At 36.5% G+C, this 23131-nt stretch overlaps 2 protein-coding genes across 5 annotated transcripts in view; one reads left to right on the top strand and one right to left on the bottom strand.

The window, feature by feature from the left end:
• The window catches only part of LOC124641887 (probable sodium/potassium/calcium exchanger CG1090), a 35280-nt gene extending 23548 nt beyond the window's left edge, over positions 1-11732 (top strand). The window contains exons 2-16 of the mRNA XM_047180138.1: positions 1998-2178; positions 2735-2889; positions 3845-3949; positions 4275-4416; positions 5303-5413; positions 5898-6075; positions 6500-6646; positions 6918-7012; positions 7348-7454; positions 7807-7935; positions 8319-8400; positions 8718-8882; positions 9416-9518; positions 9835-9965; positions 10304-11732. Coding sequence (XP_047036094.1) covers positions 1998-2178; positions 2735-2889; positions 3845-3949; positions 4275-4416; positions 5303-5413; positions 5898-6075; positions 6500-6646; positions 6918-7012; positions 7348-7454; positions 7807-7935; positions 8319-8400; positions 8718-8882; positions 9416-9518; positions 9835-9965; positions 10304-10503 — 2031 coding nt within the window. The 3' untranslated portion in view covers positions 10504-11732. The remainder of the gene's footprint in view (positions 1-1997; positions 2179-2734; positions 2890-3844; positions 3950-4274; positions 4417-5302; positions 5414-5897; positions 6076-6499; positions 6647-6917; positions 7013-7347; positions 7455-7806; positions 7936-8318; positions 8401-8717; positions 8883-9415; positions 9519-9834; positions 9966-10303) is intronic.
• Positions 11733-17534: 5802 nt separating this feature from the next.
• LOC124641962 (casein kinase I) overlaps positions 17535-23131 on the bottom strand; it is a 31133-nt gene continuing 25536 nt past the window's right edge. For 3 of the 4 annotated variants that reach the window (XM_047180234.1, XM_047180238.1, XM_047180233.1), the window contains exons 8-9: positions 22935-23111; positions 17535-19258 (exon numbers count right to left, since the gene is read on the bottom strand). In XM_047180234.1, the coding sequence (XP_047036190.1) occupies positions 19256-19258; positions 22935-23111 (180 nt within the window). In that variant the 3' untranslated portion in view covers positions 17535-19255. Of the gene's footprint in view, positions 19259-20349; positions 21677-22934; positions 23112-23131 lie in introns of those variants that run through there. The other variant, XM_047180239.1, reaches the window with a different exon arrangement.

Raw genomic sequence — 23131 nt, 5'->3', positions numbered from 1 at the left:
TTCAAACTACAACTATTTCGCGGATTTGCAATTGTATTGTAATCTGAAGTAGGTACATGTCGTAAATACAAAATCTTATCAAAACAATATGTTTAAACTAGGTTTTGCCCGCATTTTCGTCAGGGTCTTGAACCAATTACGTCTCGTACCCGGATAAAAATAGCGATTCTTACATACCTATATAAACCATAGGCTAATCAAATCCACATGTAGGTAAATATCCACTCATCCAAACCTTAGTAGGTACCCACATAATAAATGTGTGTGAAGTTATATACCTTTAAGATAGGTAGGTATAGTTATCGCCACAGCAACGAATTTTACAGGCTTCACGGTTATTTTCACAATATTTTATATTTTTAGGGTTCCGTAACCAATGGGTAAAACAGGTCCATATTACTTAGACTCCACTGATCGTCTATCACCAGACTGTATCTCAGGAACCATGCTATGTAATTCAAATCACGGATAATTTCTTAATGTGTAATTCTGTTGTAGCATCAACTATATAAAGAAAACCATGCACTTATAATCAAATAAATATTTTTAAGGGGATCCCATACAACAAAGGTCGTTTTATAGCTAATGGTACGGAACCCTTCTTGCACAAGTCCGACTCGCACTTGGCCGTTTTGTATCAAAGTGTTTCGCCATCCACGTGAAAAAATAACCCGAAGCGTGGTGCTCACTAGCGATATTTTCGCAACATCGTTAATTCCCCAACGTTTTTCAATTTATTTGCAATGCTTGCATAAATACGCAGATATTTTGTTATTTCAGTTTCAGTGTTTATATGCGAAGTTTTATAACTGTTATGCAGGTGCGCTATGTTTGGTCATGGAGTATTGTCTTATTTACCAATACCTATTTGTCAAACTGATTGGAATAGTAGGCCATTGAACAACTTAGCGGGAGCACAGATTCTACTAGTAGGTATTGTCCTTGCTACCTTTGAATTGGGTACTTTTTCCCTATGTTTGATAAGACAATCCTACTAATATAATAAATATGAAGTTTGTAAGGTTCTATGTACCTATGTGTATGGTGTGTTTCATGCAAAAACTACTGAATACTGAAAACACTGCAGAATAACATATAGGCTGCTCCTATCCATATGCGGGACATTATGTCTCCGGACACGGGTAGAACTGCGGGCCTAAGCTAGTTAAAATGTAAATAATCTCAATTGATACCTAAACATTGTACAAAGCACAAAACGTAACTCAAAATAATTGCCAAAAGCGTCCCCTCGCCCCCAATTCACTCAAACTGCTCGACCTTTATATTTACGCAATAAAATCAATACACAACATAAAAACACCGATAATTTGCCACTCGATAAACTCCAAATTTTATTACGGTAACATTTTTACGGGGAGATATCATAAAATTAGGGTTTTTTTATCGGAAAACGGAGTACCTATTGCTTTGAAAAGCGATTCCGATCTAATAATGTCAATAAAGAGGTTTAATACAGGCTGTATGACGAGATGCCTTCGTCACGTCATTAGAAATTGTAATGTCATGTTAACACGATTATTTATTTTCAAAGGAAAAATGTAAAAACGTATTTAAGGTGAATTGGAGCGTTTATTGTTAGTTTGATTTTTGTAACAATTTGATTTCGTGAATTATGTGACAAGGCTTTAGCTGTAAGCAGATTTATAATGATATCTAAGTACTTTTCAAAGCAGGAAAAGTCTCAATATTTGAACGAAGTCTTAAGTGGGCTTCTGAAATAAAGCTACGCAGTTTTATCTCAGAAATCTATCAAACAGCCAGAAACTCCCTACTTTCTGCTCTATTCAATAGTAAAATGACCTCGAAAAAATATTTTATTACGAGTCAATAATCTGGCATAAATACTGAACTGTTACTTAGTCTATTTGGTACATATTTGGCAAAATCTATTTATTTTATTTATATTTCATGATGCGTAAAAATATATTTTCTTTCTTTCTAGTAACAAAGCTCAAACTACCTTCATTTCGTTTCAGAGGATGAGAAGACCCCGCCGGCACCGATGGCTGACCGTGTCGGTCTTCTTCATCGCGTACTCGGTCTTCCAAGCAGTATACAGCCCGTCAAACGCTTCGGAACCTATCAATAAGGCTGAAGAGGTTGTTTTCGGACCCTCGGAGAAACCTGAAGTTACGCCTAAACAGGGGACTACTATTGGTGAGTTTGAGACTACCCTGCTATAATAATGAGGCTGAGATAGATTGCCCGCCTACCTCCGGTAATCGGTGATCGATTTTTTGTCGGAGAAAAATTGTATACGCCAATAGCAACACTGCAACGCACATGTCCTACAAGAAGTCGGTCAGAAAATCCTAGTAAGAAAAAACGGCCTAAAAAACGGTCCGATTTATCTGTCCTAGGTACTGAAAGACTGAAGTGGGCGGGCAGCGTTAGAGATGAAGTAGCTACATTTAATGTAAAAATAAATTTACTACTGTGTAGTCAGCCATTTAGTGTATCATGAATTGTTTTGTTCATGTACTTTGACTACTCCGATGTCTTCAGTTCATTCGTTCATCAACCTCGAAAGTAACAGATGTATTCAGTTACTTTCGAGGTTTTTTTGCTGTAGCTGCCTACATCTTCGGCAAATCAATCTAATTCAATTTTCCAACAATCAAATTCCCACTCTCTCGTCTATCGCCGCCATTATTCCAATTATTTTTTAAACGTGTGAATCAACGTTAAGTATGTATTTTCTACAAATTCACAGAAGACAAGCCGATATCTGCCGCGCCGAGTACACCAGCCCCGAACAAGGACAAAGTGGACGAGGCACCTCCCGAGGGCGGCAAGAAAGGCATGAAGGGCCTCGAGGAAGATGATGAACCGGATAAGAAGGGACAGAAGGACGCCGGATATGTTGAGGTACTTAAAACAAGACGAAAAATGATACAACGTAATAAATAACCATTTAATCTACTGCTAGGATTTTCTTGGATAGATGTTCTAATAAAGAGCTCAAAGCCTAAAACTAGTGTTCTTCCGTGTTTCGAAAGGCATGATAAATTGGTGGGTCCCAACGGTTATTGAACATTTTAGGCAATAGTTACGGATAGTCAGAAGCAAGAAAGCCTCACAACCAGTGTTACCCAAGGGTATCAAGTTGCCCGGAAAACTGGGTTGAGGAGGTCTTTTAAGCAGTCGCTCCATGGTGCTCAGCTACATTCTTCTAGACCGAAACGACCACAACATAGTCGAGAAAAGGCAATAGCAATAAAATACGTAAATCAACTTCAAATAATATAACTACCACACCATTTCCACTTTCAATTGACGTGCCAATTTAACCGCCATATTTCAATCATGACTTCTTAGAAACTTAAACATGAACGGAGTTTTCAAAGACTTGACATCCCTCAGGTGCGCAGATCGAAATTGCGAAGAAAACTGTCGTTTATATTGAACCAATGTGCTCTTTGTAAGGTACCTTGACTTTGTAAAACCTTTCTTTGATGTAATTGTAAATGTCAGCGTAGTTAAGAATTGGTAGTTGGCTCTTGAAGAGCTTTTCCGGGAACAGTTATGCCGTAAAACGTATTTGTAGTTGAGTAGGTAACTATCGTATTAAAGTTACCTTAGAAAATGGTCTAAAAATTTAATAATGTATTAGGTACTAGACTTCTTTTCGCCCTGTTCGAATGTTCCCGATTTTGTATGGGGAACAATAAACCTACAATAATTTGTTCCCTCCATATAATAATGCTTATATTCGTAATCGGCAAGTTTTACGATATTCTCGTACATGCTCGTTAACTTCGTAGAAATGTTGTCTCTTCTTCGATAATAATATTTCAATGACTTTACTTCTTTACAATTTCAGGACAGCGAAACGGACGAGATGAGAGAAGAGGAAAGGTCTAACTGGAAATCGAACCCAACCGTCAAACCTTTGCGAGTCAACTGCTCCCCACCTGCTATTGAACAGGTAAGTTGGTGTAGAAGGTGTAAAAAGATGGACCTTAGATGAAATAAAAAAATCGTTATGAAAATGAAGGGCAGTATAATATCCATTTAAAGATAAAATTACTCTAAGCCTACAAATCAAAATTAACGTCTATATTTTTATCAAAACTGACGTTCTGATAACCAGTCTTACTAAGAGAAAATTTTTCCATTCTATAGTTCACTTCATTTAAAGATGAATGAATCATTTACACATATCTTCCATAGTCTTCATCTACATACATGTCCTTTCTCCATTCCTCGTTTACAAAGGTTCTCCCAACTAACTTCTGACGTTTATCTCCCAGTTCCCCAAACCCCTGATGGGTCAGAACGCTCGCAAGCACGGCGGTCTGATCGTGCACATCTTGGTAGCGGTGTTCACATTCATCGGCTTGGCCATCGTCTGTGATGAGTACTTCGTCTCCAGTCTTGATAGGATCTGTGAAGGTAAGTTAATACGGCATTACAAGTGGTCCAAGTTCATCTCTACAATCATTTGCAGATAATATGATTCATTATTGAATAACAGAAGAGGATACAAACGTTTATTTAAAAGAAAAAAAAAATCTTGCCTTCGTAATTGAGTCGTGATTGAATCTTAGTTGGATAGCAATCATATGTCGCTTAAGTAAAATTAGCAGAATTGACTCCCAGGTTGTGGTATTCATCTTAATCGATATATATGGCATCGTGTTTTAGGTATTTTGGACAGCCTAGGTAGGATCAGTAAACGTTTGAATGCTTAAAATTCCAACCTTTCAAACTGATCACGGAATTTTACGATCGAATTATTTAATTAGATCGTAAAATTGTTATAAAAGCTAAGCCGTCAGTAAGCTTCTGTATTGTTTTAACGGGAAGACACAAAATTGAGATCCACTTTCACTACCATATTTTTTCTTAGATTAATAAGATAGAAAAAGAAAAAGAAGACTTATACGTCCAAGGCCGATTTCGGCCACGGCGGCTGTTCTCATATAGAAGATCAGCCAGCTGCGCAGGATATATTATAGTGCACGAGCATTTGTGCAGACACAGGTGTACTCCCTTCACTCTCATAACCCGATGGGACGGCAATCCGACACGACCGGAGAGAGGTCAGGCGCAGGACCGACATGAACGTGTTCTCCGATGCACGAGTGAATCAATCATCAACTTCCAGACTACGGTCCGCTTTGTGAAAGTCCCTAAAACCCACAAAGCGATTACGGCCCGACCCGGGAATTGGAACCGAAGCCTCAGTCATAGCAGTCGAGCTTGCGACCACCAGTTGAACATAATAAATGATGTAGAATACGTAGACAAGGAATGATGATAGTATCGTTATTTGCAGAGTTGAAGCTGGCCCCCGACGTGGCGGGCGCTACGTTCATGGCGGCCGGCAGCTCGGCGCCTGAACTCGCTACCGTGGTCATTGGAGTCTTCTGCGCACAGGATGATATCGGTAAGCAATTCTACTAAGTGGGTGTTAATAATAACTTAATACCTATAACCTATGTTCAGGAGTGATTTCATCATTCGGGCTAATATTTTAATTTAATGTTCTCGAGAAACGTTTCATTTTATAGATACCCAGTTATACAATCTAACAAACTAGAAAAAAAATGAAAATGGGACACCGCAATGGGAATTACACCAATGACATGGGGACGGAGATACCTTTATATTCAACCATAAAATTGTTAATTCTACTCAGGCTAATTTTCACTGACACCATAAACATCACTTTTATAGTGAAAATAAAAAAAAGAAATGAAAAAACATAATACTTCTGCAGTTTGCTGACAGCTGTAGATCCCGTTAAAACAACTGCTCACTATGAATGTTGTTCAATTTTCAAAGCAAACAGTTGCTTTAAGAAAACTTCGTTGTTGGTGGACTTGGGCCTTCCTTATTCATCATCTTCCTAACATTCTATTCAACCCCAGGAGTATCAGGCGTGATCGGGTCGGCAGTATTCAACATAATGTTTGTGATCTCTGTCTGCGCCCTGTGCGCGGGCACGGTGTCGCACCTCAACTGGTGGCCGCTGTGTCGCGACTGCTTTTTCTACGCCATCTCTATACTCGTCATGCTGTGTACGATTGCTAATTCTATTGTTTCTTGGTGAGTTTTGGTGAATTTACTTATATTTTAATTAAGGTATATTTGGGTCATAGATGTCTTTAGGAGCTTACTTGATATTAATAGATGATCTTTATCCAGATTTGGATATTAGCATTGTCGTATAACAGACAAGCTGTTCCCCGCAGTTTTACTCGTATCTCGGGAGAAGTAATTAACATAACTGGGTTAAAAGTAGTCTATGTCCCTTCTCGGGGCCTACACTGCCTGTGTAATAAATTTCATTTAAATCAATCAGTTGAGTATTTTTGATGTGAAAGCCAGACAGACTGGTATACAGACAGACTTTGAGGCGACTGACTTTATATTATATGCGACCAATGAATTTTGAACACTTCATTCGTTATGTAGAAACAGTAATAATGTTTTTTCTTATTATATTCTTAATAAATTGCCTTTTCTACAGGCCAGAAGCCCTATTCATGTTGATAATGTACGGCGTGTACTGCGTCGCGTTACGATTCAACACCGCACTCGAGCGCTGGGCCATGACGCTGCCGCTGCCATTCAAATTACCCACTAGGGAAGAACAGGCTGCTTTGGTTACATACAGGTAAGAGTACTTGAGAAAAAATCTGTATTTTTACGTTGGCTAACCCATTTAATGAGTAAAGGCTTTCAGAATAATCTTAGAGAGTATATAAGAGTTGTAACAAGATGTCTTGTGAAAGTCCCAGTTTGGGCGCCAGAAAGTAAATTGGCGCCCAAGATGGGACTCTTTGCCTCTTTACTTTAGAACCTCGAACAATGTCATCTATTTGATTGAAGTGATGTTTAATCGTCACTCAGAAGTAAGGTAATTAGGTACATACTTTTTATCTCAGGAGTGCGGGTGGTCAGCCGCCTGCACCGGCTGCAGGTGACAGCACTTATGCGCAAATGGACGGACAGACGAAGGAAACGCCATTACAGGACTCACGTAAGATACTAAAACTATATAAAAATATTTTTTTAAAATATATACCTGTGTATGTATGTATGTATTTTATTCGTAAATGTTTCAATACATAAACTCGAAACGTTTTTGACGTAACGTGGTCAAGCGTTGAGGTGCCAAGCGTAAGGACGCCAAAAAGTTTCAAAAGGTTTTAAAGGTATGTTCAGTTAGGTTGTAGTCCTGCTGACCTGACATCCTGACGCTTGGAATCTATAATTTTAAAGTAAATTAAATCTAGTTACAATATCACTTCGAACTACCCCGTATAACAGTATTTATCGAATTGCCATTACTGCAAACATGGTCTCTTTGTGCAGCTTACAACCCGGACGGCGCGTACGACAACGCGGCGTACAACGCGGAGCCCACGCCCGCCTGGGACCCCAACCACGAGTGGGACCCCAACCGAGCCTGGGACGATACTGTACGAATATTGCTTTATATTTCATTTTTCATTCCTAGGAGCATTGACGCGCTTCTAATCATCTAGAAGTGCGAACCTCCACAATACGGTATTTGACAACTATTCAAATTCAATAAATTTAATGAACTGTCAAAAACGGTTATTTTCCATGCCATTGGACGTCATATATATATTTCAAATCGAACTATGTACTTATTTTACTTATAATTGTTGTTCCAAGTTTTTTCATCAAAACGGTGTATAAAAGTGTCATTATTTTAACATGCTTTACCAAATGTCGAATAACCAATTTCATACTATCGATTTGAGCGAACTTGCATTTCTCTAATTCGATTTCTTAATCCTTTAACAGATGCAAGCCCCAATCTACAACGCTCAGATGGTAGGGCAGCAACAGCAACAACAACAACAGCAACAGTCGACAACAGGCCAGCAACAGCAGCAACAACAGCCACAAGATCAGCAACAGCAACCCGTGCAGGTAAACAAGTGCGGTGTCCAAAGCAAACAATTGTTTTCTTTTCAAAAGTTGTTAGATCATTTTAACGCGTTCGTGTTTTGCAAAAACTTCTGATTCCTAGAGCCTTTCTTAAAAAATACCATGGAATATTTTGCTGTTTACTAAGGAAGCCCAGTTTCACTGGTTACCGATAAAGTGTCAGATAGTTATCTGACAGTTAATGCTATCTGCCAAATAAAGGATGCTAATAATTTGCCAGATATTGCAAGCCAAGACCTGTAAAACACTAAGTTTATCTGTCAGATACGTTCCTGATAGGCTAGCAGGGACTTTATTGATATCCGGTGAAACTGGCCATTATAGGTTGTTTAATATAAGGTCAAAACTATTATGATTGATTACAGCCGGCCGCACCAGCCTACTACAAAGCTAAGGAATACAACCCCGAGACTGCCGTCGACCCTCTCGTTAAACCCATCGGGGCTAGTGAGTTTACACTTCTGTTTAAGTTATTCTGCAGAGTATGGTATTCTGAGGAAGATGGTTTTATTTTCCCTTATCTGACCAAAATAAAAATAAGGCATTTTCGACGAACTTTTCTTCAGAAAAAATTTCAAAGTAATTTTTACACGACATAAGAATTTTACTTTGTCTATAACCTATATGTCCGTTTATTTGCGAATTTTGACATTAGCGCGGCATATAAATTATGTCAAATCATTACCTTATCGGAAAACCGCATAAATAAATACCCTGGGAATCTTCCTTCAGCACCTAATATAATACACAATCACGTTTCACAGACCACTTCCAACTAGCGTGGTGGTACCTAGTGTTCCCGATCCACTGGTCGTGCCGCCACACGATGCCCGACTGCCGCGGCCGCTGGTACCCCGTCACCTTCATCATCAGCATGCTGTGGATCTCCTTCTACTCCTACTTCATGGTCTGGATGATCACTATCATTGGTGAGTTGGTTTCTGGAATTATATTTTTAGTTTTTTTTGGAAGGATATTTTTAGGACAGATTAGTGCTATTCTATCCTTACTACTGTAGAAAAGGCCCGAATTACGACTTAACTATGAATTATGACGTGATTTTAATATCGGATTGAAAAGGTGTATAAAACGCATTTATTCTTACTTTAGCCGTTCTCAAAGAAAATAGCAAGACTTGCAATTGCACCAAAATAGTCTTTAAAGCAATATTTTGAGTGGCTGCTCGAAGCTTTCACAAAATCATTTAACATCACCAAACAAGCCTATCATTATAGTTTTATTTGTTTTGTCATCTACCGGTTGAAAGGTCCTTCTAACCTACAGACAGACATCTGTTGCTGGGGAGTTTGTTGCGCCACTTCTTCCCAGCGAAAATACATAGAAAGTGGTAAAGGGTGGGCGTTTTGGGGCTGTCTTTTTCAATTATTTAACGTTCAAAAAAAGCTGTTTTGCAGCCAACTTTGAATAAATGATTTGAAACATTAACTTGGTGTTTCCCTAGGCTACACGCTGGGCATCCCGGACACGGTGATGGGGCTGACGTTCGTGGCGGCCGGCGTGTCCGTGCCCGACGCGCTCTCCTCGCTCGCCGTCATCAAGGAGGGGTGAGTGGCCCGCTATGTCTCCCTCAGGCTACACGTGATGGGGCTGAAAAAAAAATTGAAATCAACAACGAAAACTAAAACTAGAATTTTATGATAGCAAACTCGAAGCAGGAATTTGCTGTAAAGTATAAAACCCACCGTAAATGGTTGCATCATTTAACTATAGCGATAACCGAGCCATTTTCAGTTGTCAAATCGCCGATTCGATCAATTAGTGGCCAGTATACGGCGGGTTATGGTTTTGTTATCGTTATAGTTCAATGGAATGCAACTTACCCTTAAAATTCAATCTTTCATATTTTAACTTTTTCCACAGTTACGGAGACATGGCGGTATCGAACGCAGTGGGCTCCAACGTGTTTGACATCCTGGTGTGCCTCGGCCTGCCCTGGTTCATTCAGACCGCCATCATCCACCCGGGATCGCATGTCAATGTTTATCATAAAGGTATGCGATTGTTAGGTATTTTTGGTTCGATGATTTTGACTTTCAGTTGATTTTGAATAAATGAAAAGATTTTGTTTATATTCTATGCCAATCTCGCTATTTTTCGATAAGAATCATGTTCAAGATTAATTTATAATTTTTTTTCGTTTTGGATGATGCCAAATGTCTGATGCATGCCATGCCATGCCATGCCATGCCTATCGATATGATCGATATCCGTCAATTTTGACCTCTCAGCAACTACAATACAAATTGCATAGTGTTTCGTTACCGACTGTATGAAGGGCCTCCAATATTTAAGTATAAAAATGCATATCAAACATTTCTAACAATTCCAGGTTTGATCTACTCAACGCTCTCTCTATTCTCCACCGTGATCTTCCTGGTGGTAGCCACTCACGCCAACGGCTGGAAGTTGGACCGCAAGTACGGCGCAGTACTGATGATATGGTACATTCTCTTCATCACTCTCGCCAGCCTCTACGAGCTCAACGTGTTCGGATACTACACGCACCCCGATTGTGTCTCTAGCTATTAAATTATTTCAACTGGCAACATTCTCTTTTGACGTTTCTTTTTGGCGCGCTTGTCAACTGTCAAATGTGACAGATGACGTTTGTGTTTTGACAGTTGAAAGCCTAATGTGGATACGGTGTTTGAGTTTAAAATGCACTTCAAAAATTGTTTCCTGTTTGTAAAGATTAAGCCATTTTATTAACATTATGATAAGTTAAAAGATTAAGTTTTAGTTGATTTGCGTTAAGGATTTGTAGATATTTGTATTTATTAGTAGGGTAGTAAGGTTTGTATTTATTAGTGTCTGTTTTTATTATTTTCTGTATATGTACTTCAAGATCAAATAAACGGCCGGCCTATGTTTAATGAATTAAACATATTATTTTACAATATATATAGTTAAGTTTGGTAAAAACGCTATTGTCTTATGATTAAAGAGCATCGATGTTAGTTTCAGTACTTTATAAACGAAATAATTATATTACTCTTTAGGACTAATTGGTCTTAAGTAAAATGGTCACCGACTTTCACAATAGAAATGCTAGAATTGATTTTTCGATAATATTAAGCGGTTTCATAGTTTGAGCGTCTGTTTCTGTTAAGGCATGCTTCTATTGATAGAATGAGTGCGTTTTTTTGTAAAATGCTTCTGTTATTATGAATATTTGTCAGTAATTTTATCGAAATATTGTCTAAAATCAAAATTTTAGTGGTAAAATTACTCTCGAATGTGCGCTGTTTAATAATGTAAAGGTTTTAAGTTTAGTTTTTTTTTATGTAAATAGCTTTGTGAGGCACTGGTGTTGCTTGCGCACAAATTTCTGTTTTCTACCATTGCACCTGTGAAATTTTAATTTCTCTGTTTTATTATATTGATTAAGCAAAATAGGAAAGGTTAAAATAAATCACAACTATCTCTTTAGAAAGTTTGTAAGTGTTTAATAAAATAATGCAAAGTGGCTATTATGATCTTAAGCCAATATTTGAAGATAAGAACTTAGTAACGCAAATCCATGCATATTCTTACTATAATTTTTTATTTATATCTATGGCGTTTTGTCTGTGTAAATGTGACGAAGCAAGAAAGAATTATTCGCTTTAATGTATAAATATCTTATGAATATTTGCATAGTTTTAGACAAATTACATTTTGGAACGTATCTAGTCGCGTATTGTAATGTCTACTATAAATAAGATATTTTTGTTTGTGATATTATTTTTAAAACCAAAATGACTTAGTCACTTTCTGAATAATGTATATTTAGTCTAAATCATTATACTTCGGCCGTTCAGAGAATGCGTTCCTGACACCTATCAGTTAGTCACGACTAGTGATGGGCACAACATAACACTGAGTTCGTTACCGTTCCTTCAAAATGAACCGCCGCATTATTTTAAGATTATTTTCGTTTTAAATTGGCGGAATCATTTGTTTTATATTTTAGTTATTTAAGTGGAAACCAAAAAAAGGTAATATTCATATAATAAAATTGTTTTATTTATTCTTTGTTACAAGTACATTGAATTGAATGTGCGAACAGAATATTAATCAGACTCCGATTTGCTTGAGGAGGTGGTGTCTTCATCATCATCTTCGCCTACATGTATAATTATATTATTATCAATAACAGAATCAATCCTGATATCTCGGTCTAACAAAAGCCGGGTAATCAAATAAAAACAGATCGAAAACACTTGAAAAACGTGGTCTATGCGCACGAAACGACAACGGACGACTGTTTTAGCGTCACTTGAAAAACGTGTTATTTTATATTATAACTGTATAAGAACAGATTACGATACTTGCCTGTTATTTTTAGCACAGCACTACAAAATATAAACCGCTGACATAACCTTGTAATAGCGCAGTATAGATTTAGAAAAATATTGTTTACCAAGTTATTTGACACTCAGTTTGGCAAAAAATTATAACATTCATTGATTATTGATATAATAATGTTGTTTTAATGCTCCTCAATTGTTAAAACGGTAAACAACCAGCAAAAATATTTTTATCGTAACTGCAACGCCATTGCAAAGTTACGTCGTCAGTTCAATCGCGACGTGTCAGGAACGCATTCTCTGAATGGCCGAACTATAGTTAGTTTGAATATAATTTTGTGTAGTAGATTTTTATCACAAAACATCGATGTTTGACGAATTACTACAATAGTTATGTGAGAAAGTTTAATTTTTTATTAAATTTTGTACTTTTACTACAGCTATTCATGATAGTGGCAGCAAGTAGGTAATTTTGTGTAAATAGTTTTTACTTGAACTAGTTTCTATCCTCTGATCTTCCACACGATGTATTTATATTTTCATTCTCATGTTTACCCTATTTATTTTATACATAGTATTTTGTATAGGGTTCCTAAGTAGTAAATGCCTAAATTAATATATCCAAATTATACTAAATGTACGTAACTCGACAATTATATTAATATAACATATTTGTTAGCTTAAAGCCTTACCCTCGTTAGGTAGTATCAAAATGTATGATCCGCTGAAATCTCCCATCTTCCAAAGACCTGTTCCACCATCCATCTTCCATGATGATCGATATACCTCAGCATATTCTTCTTCCTTTGTAACTAAATCACTATATCCCATTCCAACTCTGTGATCTCTTTAGCGATAATACTTAAAGTTAATATGTGTCTATATTAAGAAGAATAGCTGTTTTTATTAGTTAAGAATTTTTTGCACCACTCGAGGGTGTTACCTGAAAGGATGCATGTCTTGAAGCATGAAACACAAAAAAAAACTTACTTAAAATTTTGCTAGACATTCCAACGTAAAAAACGATTACCTAGTTAACTACAGCGCGTGTAGTTTTAGTAAAAATAACAGTTTTTATACTTACAACATCAGCTGATACGTCAGTCAGTAATCCCTAAGTAAAATGCGTTCACATTAGAATAAGGAATAACTTAATCACTTTAGCTTAAGTTAGACCAAAAAGAGCCTTAACATCGCTCAAAGTATTACTCGCGACGTGTATTTAACGCATTTAGTCTGTAATTATATCCCAACAGTATTAGCAAAGCTGGAGAATAGGAATTGTGAATGAACAAATGGTTGGAAGTGATTTTATTCCAGCAAAATCCTTTACTGGCTAAATATTAGTCGAACACAATTCCCCGATTACGTGTACAGATTCTTCTCACATATTGAGAAACTGCCTCATATAGAATATTGGAAAAAAAGTTAAAGAATTCATAAACGGACATCCGTTCATAATTCTGCAATGACTGCAATATTCTCTAGTTGGATGAAGTCGTATCCCTATTTAGATCAACGTTCTACCGATACGTCAGAACTAAAACGTGGTAACCAAAATTCAAGAAAGTTTTATAATACTAGGTAGGTACATTATAGTGTACAAGAGCACCAAACAAACACTTTGAAAGCATAAATTCGGATACTTTATAAGACATTTACCAACCTAGTCATCGTCAATTAAAAACATCGTTGTCTAACATGTATTGGCAAATATTCTTTCGACAATAATCGGTATTGGCTTCACTTAATATTCGGTGTGTTGCTATTGTTAAAGTAAGAAGGCTGTATTATGCATCGCTTCTGAAGGTGATGTCGTTAAATCATTGGTGGAGTTCCTAAATTGAAGGAATAGCATGCAAACATTTAAAAGAATGCATTTGCCGATTACGGACGTTGAACCTTCTATTCTTTGCGCTACAAGTAGGTCTCTCCTTGTAAGCAGTATTTACTAGTTTGCATTGAATGAATGTTTGCAAATCAAATTAATAAATAAATTAAACAAAAACAGTTCTAAATTTATAAAAAAAACGCATCAATTATAAATGTCAATTTGATGTTGAATTCAATTAAATAGCTATTAAGTATAAGTAATTGTATAACTATTTCCAATTTCCATCTGTTTTACATTTTGGAGAATTGATAGATAAACGAATGTAATGCTACGTGCTAATATTTAAAAGCTTATCTAAGTTTGTATACTTAGATTACCTAAACCTATTCTCATTAAAGACCTATTTATGATAAAAAAGGCAACGCCTAGAAAGTAATCGTTTAAACGTAAAAATAAACATTATATTTAAAAGACCTAAAATGTAAATAGTAGTGGACCATCATAGAACATGTATTTTTAAACTATTTATAATAATATAATGCTGCCGTATAATTTCTTTCTGTTTTATAGCTAATTATATCATGTTTATGTAGTTGCAGAAGCTTTATTCATATCAGTAATTTAGGTACGTAGTTTGAGCAAGGTAAGCTTGTACACTTTAGTCTTGAAATGATAATTTTGCAATATAGGTACACTGTTGTTTACACAAGACATGATGAAAGTACAGCATGCATTTTAAAAAATCGGTTGAGTTTTGGGCGTCAACTACAAGATTGTTGTGATAGCAGAAAATCCTGTATATAGCATGTAATAATAAAAGTGAGAAGAGCTGCAAAGATATTGCGAGACAATTAGTAAATCGTGAATCGCATCACCACCGAAGCGTAGAAAAATAGCGAGGATTTGAAATACATTCTGTACCAAGTAAAATCTGTAATGGTGAAGCATAATATCGACGCACATTGCAGCTAAATTGATGATTTTTTTCCGTTAACGTAACCAGTCAATAGAAATTAGAGCCCAATACATTTTGCTAAACGTTAGAATGATAACATAAAAAGTAATTAAAATAGCACTGATAATGATAAAGTAAAACCGTAGCATAGCAACGTAACAATGCTAGATCGACACAGCAAGACTTACATGGGTCCTAGGCTCTAGCTAGCGTTAAAATTAAGATCACAAGGCGACAATCAACGCATTTGTAATATTTTTTTCTAATGTATTGAGAGTCTTGCACGCTTTTATTAAAAAAAAAAAACAATTTGTGAAACAAACCACTAAAAGAAGCATTAATATTGAGTTTGTTCTCACTCTCAAGAATGGAAGAAACGTAACACAGCAATTGATTAGCAATTAAAGTTCAATATTAAGCTACTCACGCAAAATAGTTCACTCTACATGTAAATCACAGTAAAATACTAAATCACAAGTCATTTCACAATTCTTTCTATAAGTGACTATTTTATATTTTAAATTAGTTACCAGGTTTTGAAAGTGAGTTGCAGAAAACGTTGGAGAAAACGTATCTCGCGCGCTACGAACTTTATGCTAGAGTGAACTATTTCATAAAATTTTAAGGTTTTATATCAATGTAATTTTCACACAACGCGTAATTTTACCAGTAACGTCATCGTTCGATAACTACCCATAGTGTATGTAGATCACCTTGCTAGGAAGTTTATACTCATAGTCTATCATAGCCTTTTCACCTGTTAATGTATTCGAAAGAGATTTTATTATTTTGAAATTTCAAAAAACTTGAACAACTTGAAAGGTCCATGCGTGCTCTGTAGTCTAAGCTACGTGTGGTTCAGATTGTAACTTGGACGTTTCTAATACTTAATTACATGTGTGCTCCTCAAAAGTACCCTTATTTGAATAGATAAGGCACGATCTCTTCACGTACCTACATAGTATATTTTAATGGGTGTGAACCTATTTATTACAATTCACAAGGTCCACATAAAATGTAACTTTTGGTGTCTATATTCCTTTGTCATTTTAAGATAATCTAGAAGTAGTTTGCATCTGCAAGATTTTTTTGACGCTCGGTGTGACCAAGTAATCTAGTGTAACCACTTTAGGTAATTTTTCATTTTAACAATAGCTCATAACGTGGCTATTTTAATAATTAAGTTGCATTTACCTATAATCGTGTATGTTTTCTATGATGCAAATGAATCTTTTTTAGTGTTACTATCAGTATTAGATACCTACGTACCTATCCTCGTTATGCTGTTTAAATCGGTGTTTTTCTCGAATGTTACGACTTAGAATAGGTGTTCTGTACATAGCCAGTGACGGCTAATAACAATTATGTGAAAATTTATTGTTAATTACTGTAAGTTATATGACAATGTTGAATAAAGTGTAAAATGTATAATTGGTTTTATTATACTTACGACGTTACATCCTCAAGATTTAATAAACCTTGTATATAGTTTTCTAAATAAACATTTTTATCCTTTTCTGTCATTCAATAATGAATCGATTTTGACATAATTCGGGCCCCTGGTAATATTGAGGAAGGTTAATACCTACTCTAATAAACCGCTTGTTTACTATGTTCCTAATCTGAATTATATTGCCTAACGACTCTGCCAGCAGCGCCAAAATGTTTTTTCACCGGAAACGCGGGTTATTCCCGTTCGGTAACGCCCTTTCGTCGACATTGTGGACGATCGGGAAAAACAAAGTTTCGTTCGTTCACTCACAGTGTTGACGAACGTTACTTATTATTTCGGATAATTCCCGTTCGGTAACATCTTTCGTTCCTGTCGAAAAAAAAGTTTCGTTCGTTCAGTGTCCATGAATGCTGGTTTTTATTTGTGTGGATTTTTAAATTTTTTTAATGGATTATGTTAAATCTTTTAAAACTAGAAAATAAAAAAAATGGCCTTATCATGTTCATAATAATCATTTTACACTTTAAAAATCCATGACGTTTTATTTTTATTTCTATATTTTAAAAATAAAAACCAGCATTCATGGACATTGAACGAACGAAACTTTTTTTCCCGATCGTCAACAGTGTTGACGACACGACAGGAACGAAAGGTTTTACCGAACGGGAATTACCCGAAATAATAAGTAGCGTTCGTCAACACTGTGAACGAACGAATCTTTTTTTTCCCGATGGTCAACAGTGTTTACGAAAGGGTGTTACCGAACGGGAATAACCCGGAAACGCCACCAGAGGGCGTGTTGCGTCTCGTTTAGTGTCCGTACTAAAGACCGTCTCAGACACATATTTTTTTAAAATACATATTATTTTCGGAGTAGTCTCGGGAAAAAATGCGATTTACGCCAAATGTCCGGGTATTTTTTAATCTTTGTCTGGGTTTGGCGAAATTCGAGATGGCAGCCCTAATTATTGCAACTAACGTCTTGCAAGGGTGAAGCAAACTCAAAGGATAGAAAAGGAAACCAAAGAATAGTTTATTACTGTTTATTAATTTATAGAGTGTTGACACACTGAGTATACACACAACTGGAGACAAAATGCGTGTCCTGAACCAGTGTTACTGAGTCTCGAAATAAAACCGAATTTGCAAGGAATGAGATCCATAATATCACTCACAGTGGGTCAAACATACCAACATTGTAACTAAACATGGTATATATAACGTTATTATAATTTTGTCTCCATTTGTTCGTTCACACTTCGTTCGCACTAGTCATTCCGGAAACTTATAGTTATGTCTTAAAATAACATGGTGTATTATGATACTTGTGGCATTCGAACTATGGAAGCATTGTATAGTGGTCGTTCAATATAAAAATATTTCACGGCGTCGGCAATCACGACGAGACTACGTGAGTTTCCTAACGGGAATCACTTCATGATATAATATGGTGAAGAAGGTTGTATAAAACATGAATTCCGTTCAAGTCTAATCATTGATAGCTTGAGTGGTAAATGGAATGTTTTTCATTCGAAAAACTGAGGCGTATAAAACCCCAAATGAAACTCATTCCAGTTAAAATCAAGTTTCAGAGTCTTTGGAAACCTGATAGATCGCAGTCCCGTTTGGGCTCTCTGCGTGTTGAGAAACATTAGCGATCTCAGTGACTCAACAGTTCAGTAGTGGTTACTATTTCCAAGTATCTAACTATCCGGACAAGTTAGTTTCTCTAAGTACTCAGGGTCGAGCCCTCTCAGTACATTACATTCAGTATCACAATACGCCACAAATCAAACGCAATTAGTGCTTTCTTAAAAAAATATGTAGTGATTAAAACAAGTTTACTAGCTTATGTATTTACAATTTTATAACCATCAAATAAAATATACCGCTGTACCAGCATCCGCTTGGAACGCGCACTACCCGCGGCTATGTACAATTTATAAGTGAAATATTCCCAAAATAATAGCAATTATTATTAAAAAATAATCTTAAAGTCTATGTTTGTTTATTTAGGCAGTGTGCGTTCCAAACGGCAGGAAATCAATTCAATTAATTCACTTATCAACTACCACATCGTTTTCTTTTTTTTTTTTTTCATTTTTACCATTTTTTCACGTTTGTTATAGACTACTATATTCATTACAAATCTGCAAATTTTAATGAACAATTCTAGCCGATATAGTGTTGCGCGTCGAACGGCCGGCGGTATTCTCAACACAATTCGCGTATGTACAGAGAACAGATTGCAATACCGACGGCACTAACGATACAATATGAACACTAGCTAAATTAGAAAACTAACATCGAAAACTAAACAATCATCGAGTTACATAACTACAAACTGAATTAATAATGAATATTTCTCTAGTGTAATTTTATGAACATCTGTAATCTGTAATCTGTAATGTAATTTACAGTTAAATATTATACAGTAAAAAAAGACGAATGTATCTGTGGCCACACAGAAAGATCAATAATATAATAAGACCACTGTGACTGTGGTTCTGCAGTGCAGCTATGTATTAAAACAGTGGCCGGGGCGTCCGTCGTACGTGTCGCGCGACAGTATAACGTTTGTATGAGTCGCGGACAGTAGCGGCGCCGCGAGCTCGACTGAGCGAGTCCTGAGGAACGCGTTCGGCGGCACACCAACACACACACACACACAAGCACGCACACACTGACATATGTTATCGCGCTCTCTTCTTCACCGGACCACCCGGGGCTGCCGAACGTCGTAATCTCTTTCACTGCGGAAGAAAAAAACATTTATTAGTTTTGTCTATTAATCAAGCTACGTAAATACTAAATACTTGGCGTTGGATGAGAAACAAAATAAACATGTATTGAAAATTATAAATGATTTAGTCTGGTGGGTCTATACTCTGTTTTTTAATCTCGTAGAGTAAACTGACATTACGAGTGTGGACAGTTTATTGCAATTTTTAAATAGTGATGTGGCACAACCGAAACTAACCGTTGATAAAATCAAGTATCGTTTTTTACAATACGTTATCCTGAAATAAAGTTTAGGTACTTATTTAAAACATTAATATTATTACATAATTTAATTACTGGCATTCGCGTTAATCTGATTCAGATAATGACTCCATGTCTGAGGAATATTCTGAATCATCAGTTCGTATGGTGTCAAGTTCCATAGTTGCCGTATTTCTTAAGTTGTCGTTTCGTAAGAGAAAAGGCTTAAGATTGCCGTTTTAACGCGTACGGGAACAACACTGATGGTGTCTATTTTTTTTGTTTAATTTAAAGGCATTGAAACATGGTCGGATTACGCATGGCGTTGCGTGGTCAGATTTCCCTGGCAGTTTGTAGCACGTCGTGCAGCCGTGTATGTGTGTAAATATATAACTTTGAATGAAAAATAAATTCGTCTATTATCGATAAAAAGTTACGATTCAACAAATCGGTATCGTAGGTACAACACTGCACAAACGAGCTGGCAACATTATTTGTAAGTTTGACATTTGCAAGTGTCAATTTAGTCTACGAGATTAAAAAACAACTATAGTTACGTTTTTCTCTATTCAGCAATTAAATGTTAGGAAATACGTCTACGCTATTATGTAGTGGGTGAGACCTACGTTGGAGGCCCAGGCCCAATGGACGGCAATTGGGTGATATGGTGATGATTTGATCAAGCTAAGAATGATTACTTTTCTGAATCAATACATATAATGTTTCATTTATTCAGTAATAATGATTTGTATCTACTGAAACTTGTCCAACACTACAATTATGCACGTTAAGTTACCGCAGGATCGCAGTCTTCCTCGTCGATATGTTAGTTCTATATTGTTCGCAAATTATACGCAAGTACTACTTGAAGGTTTTTTATTCAAATTATACAAAATTCACATCGTAGCGTGTCATGTTGTATCTTATTTCAAACATTACAGTATTTTTAGTGTTGGCAACACTCATTTTATAATTTATACAATTTTTTGACAATTAATTAAAAATATAAAATTTACGATGCGTTATATCGAAAGAGTTAATCATTTCAAGTTCGTAATAATAAATTATGTACGGTTAGCATCAATATGATTGCAAAAGCTTAAAAAAGGTTTCGTTCAAAATACTTTGCTAACAGCACACAACTGGGGGATGTATTAATAATACTATCAATAATGTTTTTAAACCTTATAAAGTAAAAATTTACAGTGAACGAACCGCACACACACATACACACAACGTTACATTCAATCACAGTTGTACACAAATATACCATAAAATAAAACAGATTAGGGAACGCGACAATTTGTTGGACAATGTTTCCGAAACGTTCCGCCGACCGTCGCGGCCGGAGTGGCGCTAGAGGTCCACTGCACGATCCACTGATAATATAATAAAATATCTAAAATTGAAATAAAACATCATCTCTATTGCCACTCGCGTAAACTTAATGCTCCTCGAAGTTCAAATAAAGGTTTGATTGTCAAACATTTATTTAGTATATAACTAATTAGCGCGTTTACTAAAATTTACTGAGTTATGTTACGTGAATATGCACCCATATTCTTGTCAATCGATTGAATTATAAAGAAAAACTCGAATTTTCGTATCACATTTTACGTTATTTTATTTTGTGTCATGTTTTTGACGACTTTATTTTTAAAAAATATAAACTTTTTATTTTTTGTGAGTATATTTCTTGACAATGAACGAGTAGATGTGCGTGACCGTGGCATGAGTCACACTTGGTCACGCGTACCTCGCAATTTGTTACTTAAAGTTCAACTTATCAATTGTAAACAATACCACAAATACCGCTCGATACGATGTTTATAAACACAATACATTGATTTCATACTAGAGACATATTATACAGTACAAAACTACGATATGGTACAATTTGAAATCGTGCCTTCGACAAACTAAACGAGACATTATGAAGTCCATATAAAAAGTTTTTAAAAACACCATTGAGGGGAGTATTTTATGGAAGGATGGTATCTTATGTACAGGCGTTACCACTCATTTTCTATGAACATGGTGCATATTCAGGTGACATGGGAGGTGTTTGGGAGACTGTATGTTTATGATATCGCTGTGAGTTTCTTCTTGAGCTGACTGACGGACTGGTGGCCTTTGACCGGCTGTTTGTTATTGGCCGCTGAGTCGTTCGTTACGTGCACGGATTTGACCTAGGAAATAAGGATAGGTTAGGATCGTATGGGATAAAGGGCTTTAACGGACGTCTCCAATATTCTATCCATGTGCTGATTTGCTTACACGAGATAGGAATTGACATTATTGTACGGGCTTAAGGCAAAATTCTTCTCTTGTGAGTAAATCAACACATAGATAGAATATATATTGGTAAGGAGTTGAAGTCAAACCTTTTCGAGAAATTGTGGATGGAAAAGATACCTAACGTTATGAGACGGGCGCAGTAATTTGGAAAGCGTGAGAAACTCCTTTAATTGTTTTGAAAATAACAGACGCATTGTTCATTCAAAACAATAATTACGTTATGAAAATCCTTTTTCGAAATTATTTATAGCTAACATGGGTTTGGACTTCACAGTCTTGAATAAACAATGCTAGCAATAATGTAAGTGACAGTGCAGTTGATAACTGCAAGAAAATTTCCGACACTTGATTTTGAATTTTTGGTTGAATACATTTTGAGAAAGTGGGTACATACTGCAACCACAAAAGCTTATTGATTCAGATTTTTTTCAACAAAAGTGTTATCGTGTCAAACATTCATATAGTAATTTGGGTTTCAGGGTAGTTTAGGGAAACTGGATACTTTTATGAAGAGAGAGAATGGATTAGGAATTATCATGTGGCTCTTTCTTCAAAAGGCTATTCACATAATATTATATAATATTTGATTTAAAACATGTTTGGACTTTAAAAGAGACTATGACCTGAGTTTGTTTCAGCGTTTCTCAGAGATCAGTCAGTTAGGAAATGTCGACCCCAGCGTTCTTAAAATGAGGTGTAAAAACTGATGTAATGTCCAACCAGCGTCAGGTATTCTACCTGACACATGCTGAGCTGGACTCCCATTCGGTGCAAACTTAGGTCACTGCACCGCGCCGTTAATTTCTGTGTATATTTTATGTCTGTCTTTCTACCCACTTTTTATTTTGTTTTATTTCTTATTGTGTATCTTTGTAGTGTCTTTTTGTTTGTCTTAAAAACGCTTTATCTATCTATCTAACTTGCAAAATTTACGATTTCATTTCATATGAAGGAAGAAGGAACGGGGTTGTGGAGGTCAGATAGGGTGTACCTGCCGGGGCTGCGGGATTGTTCGAAAGAGTTACCGCGGCCTTGGTACATAAAAGGCCTACGACGGAACACGACGGTTTTTAGTCAGTAAGAGTCTGAGACTTCTTCACCGCTGCTCAGCGGGAGGGGTCATTTGATGATTTTTGACGTCGGGTGTACCTCGTTGTTGGGCGGCGGCTGCGAGGGCTGCTGCTGGGCGCGGCGCTGCACGGAGGGCGAGCGGCGGTCGGCGGGCGCGGCGCCGGCCTCCATGTGCTGCTTGCGTTGACGCAGGATCGTCCAGTCGAACGTGTAGTCGTACTGGTAGTTCATCGTGCGGAATAGGATGCGGAACAGCTGTGCAAAAGAAACAAAAC

This window comes from Helicoverpa zea, chromosome 23 (assembly GCF_022581195.2).
Source record: "Helicoverpa zea isolate HzStark_Cry1AcR chromosome 23, ilHelZeax1.1, whole genome shotgun sequence".
In the NCBI taxonomy this organism is placed as follows: domain Eukaryota; kingdom Metazoa; phylum Arthropoda; class Insecta; order Lepidoptera; family Noctuidae; genus Helicoverpa; species Helicoverpa zea.
This window is presented reverse-complemented; position numbering and strand designations above follow the sequence as displayed.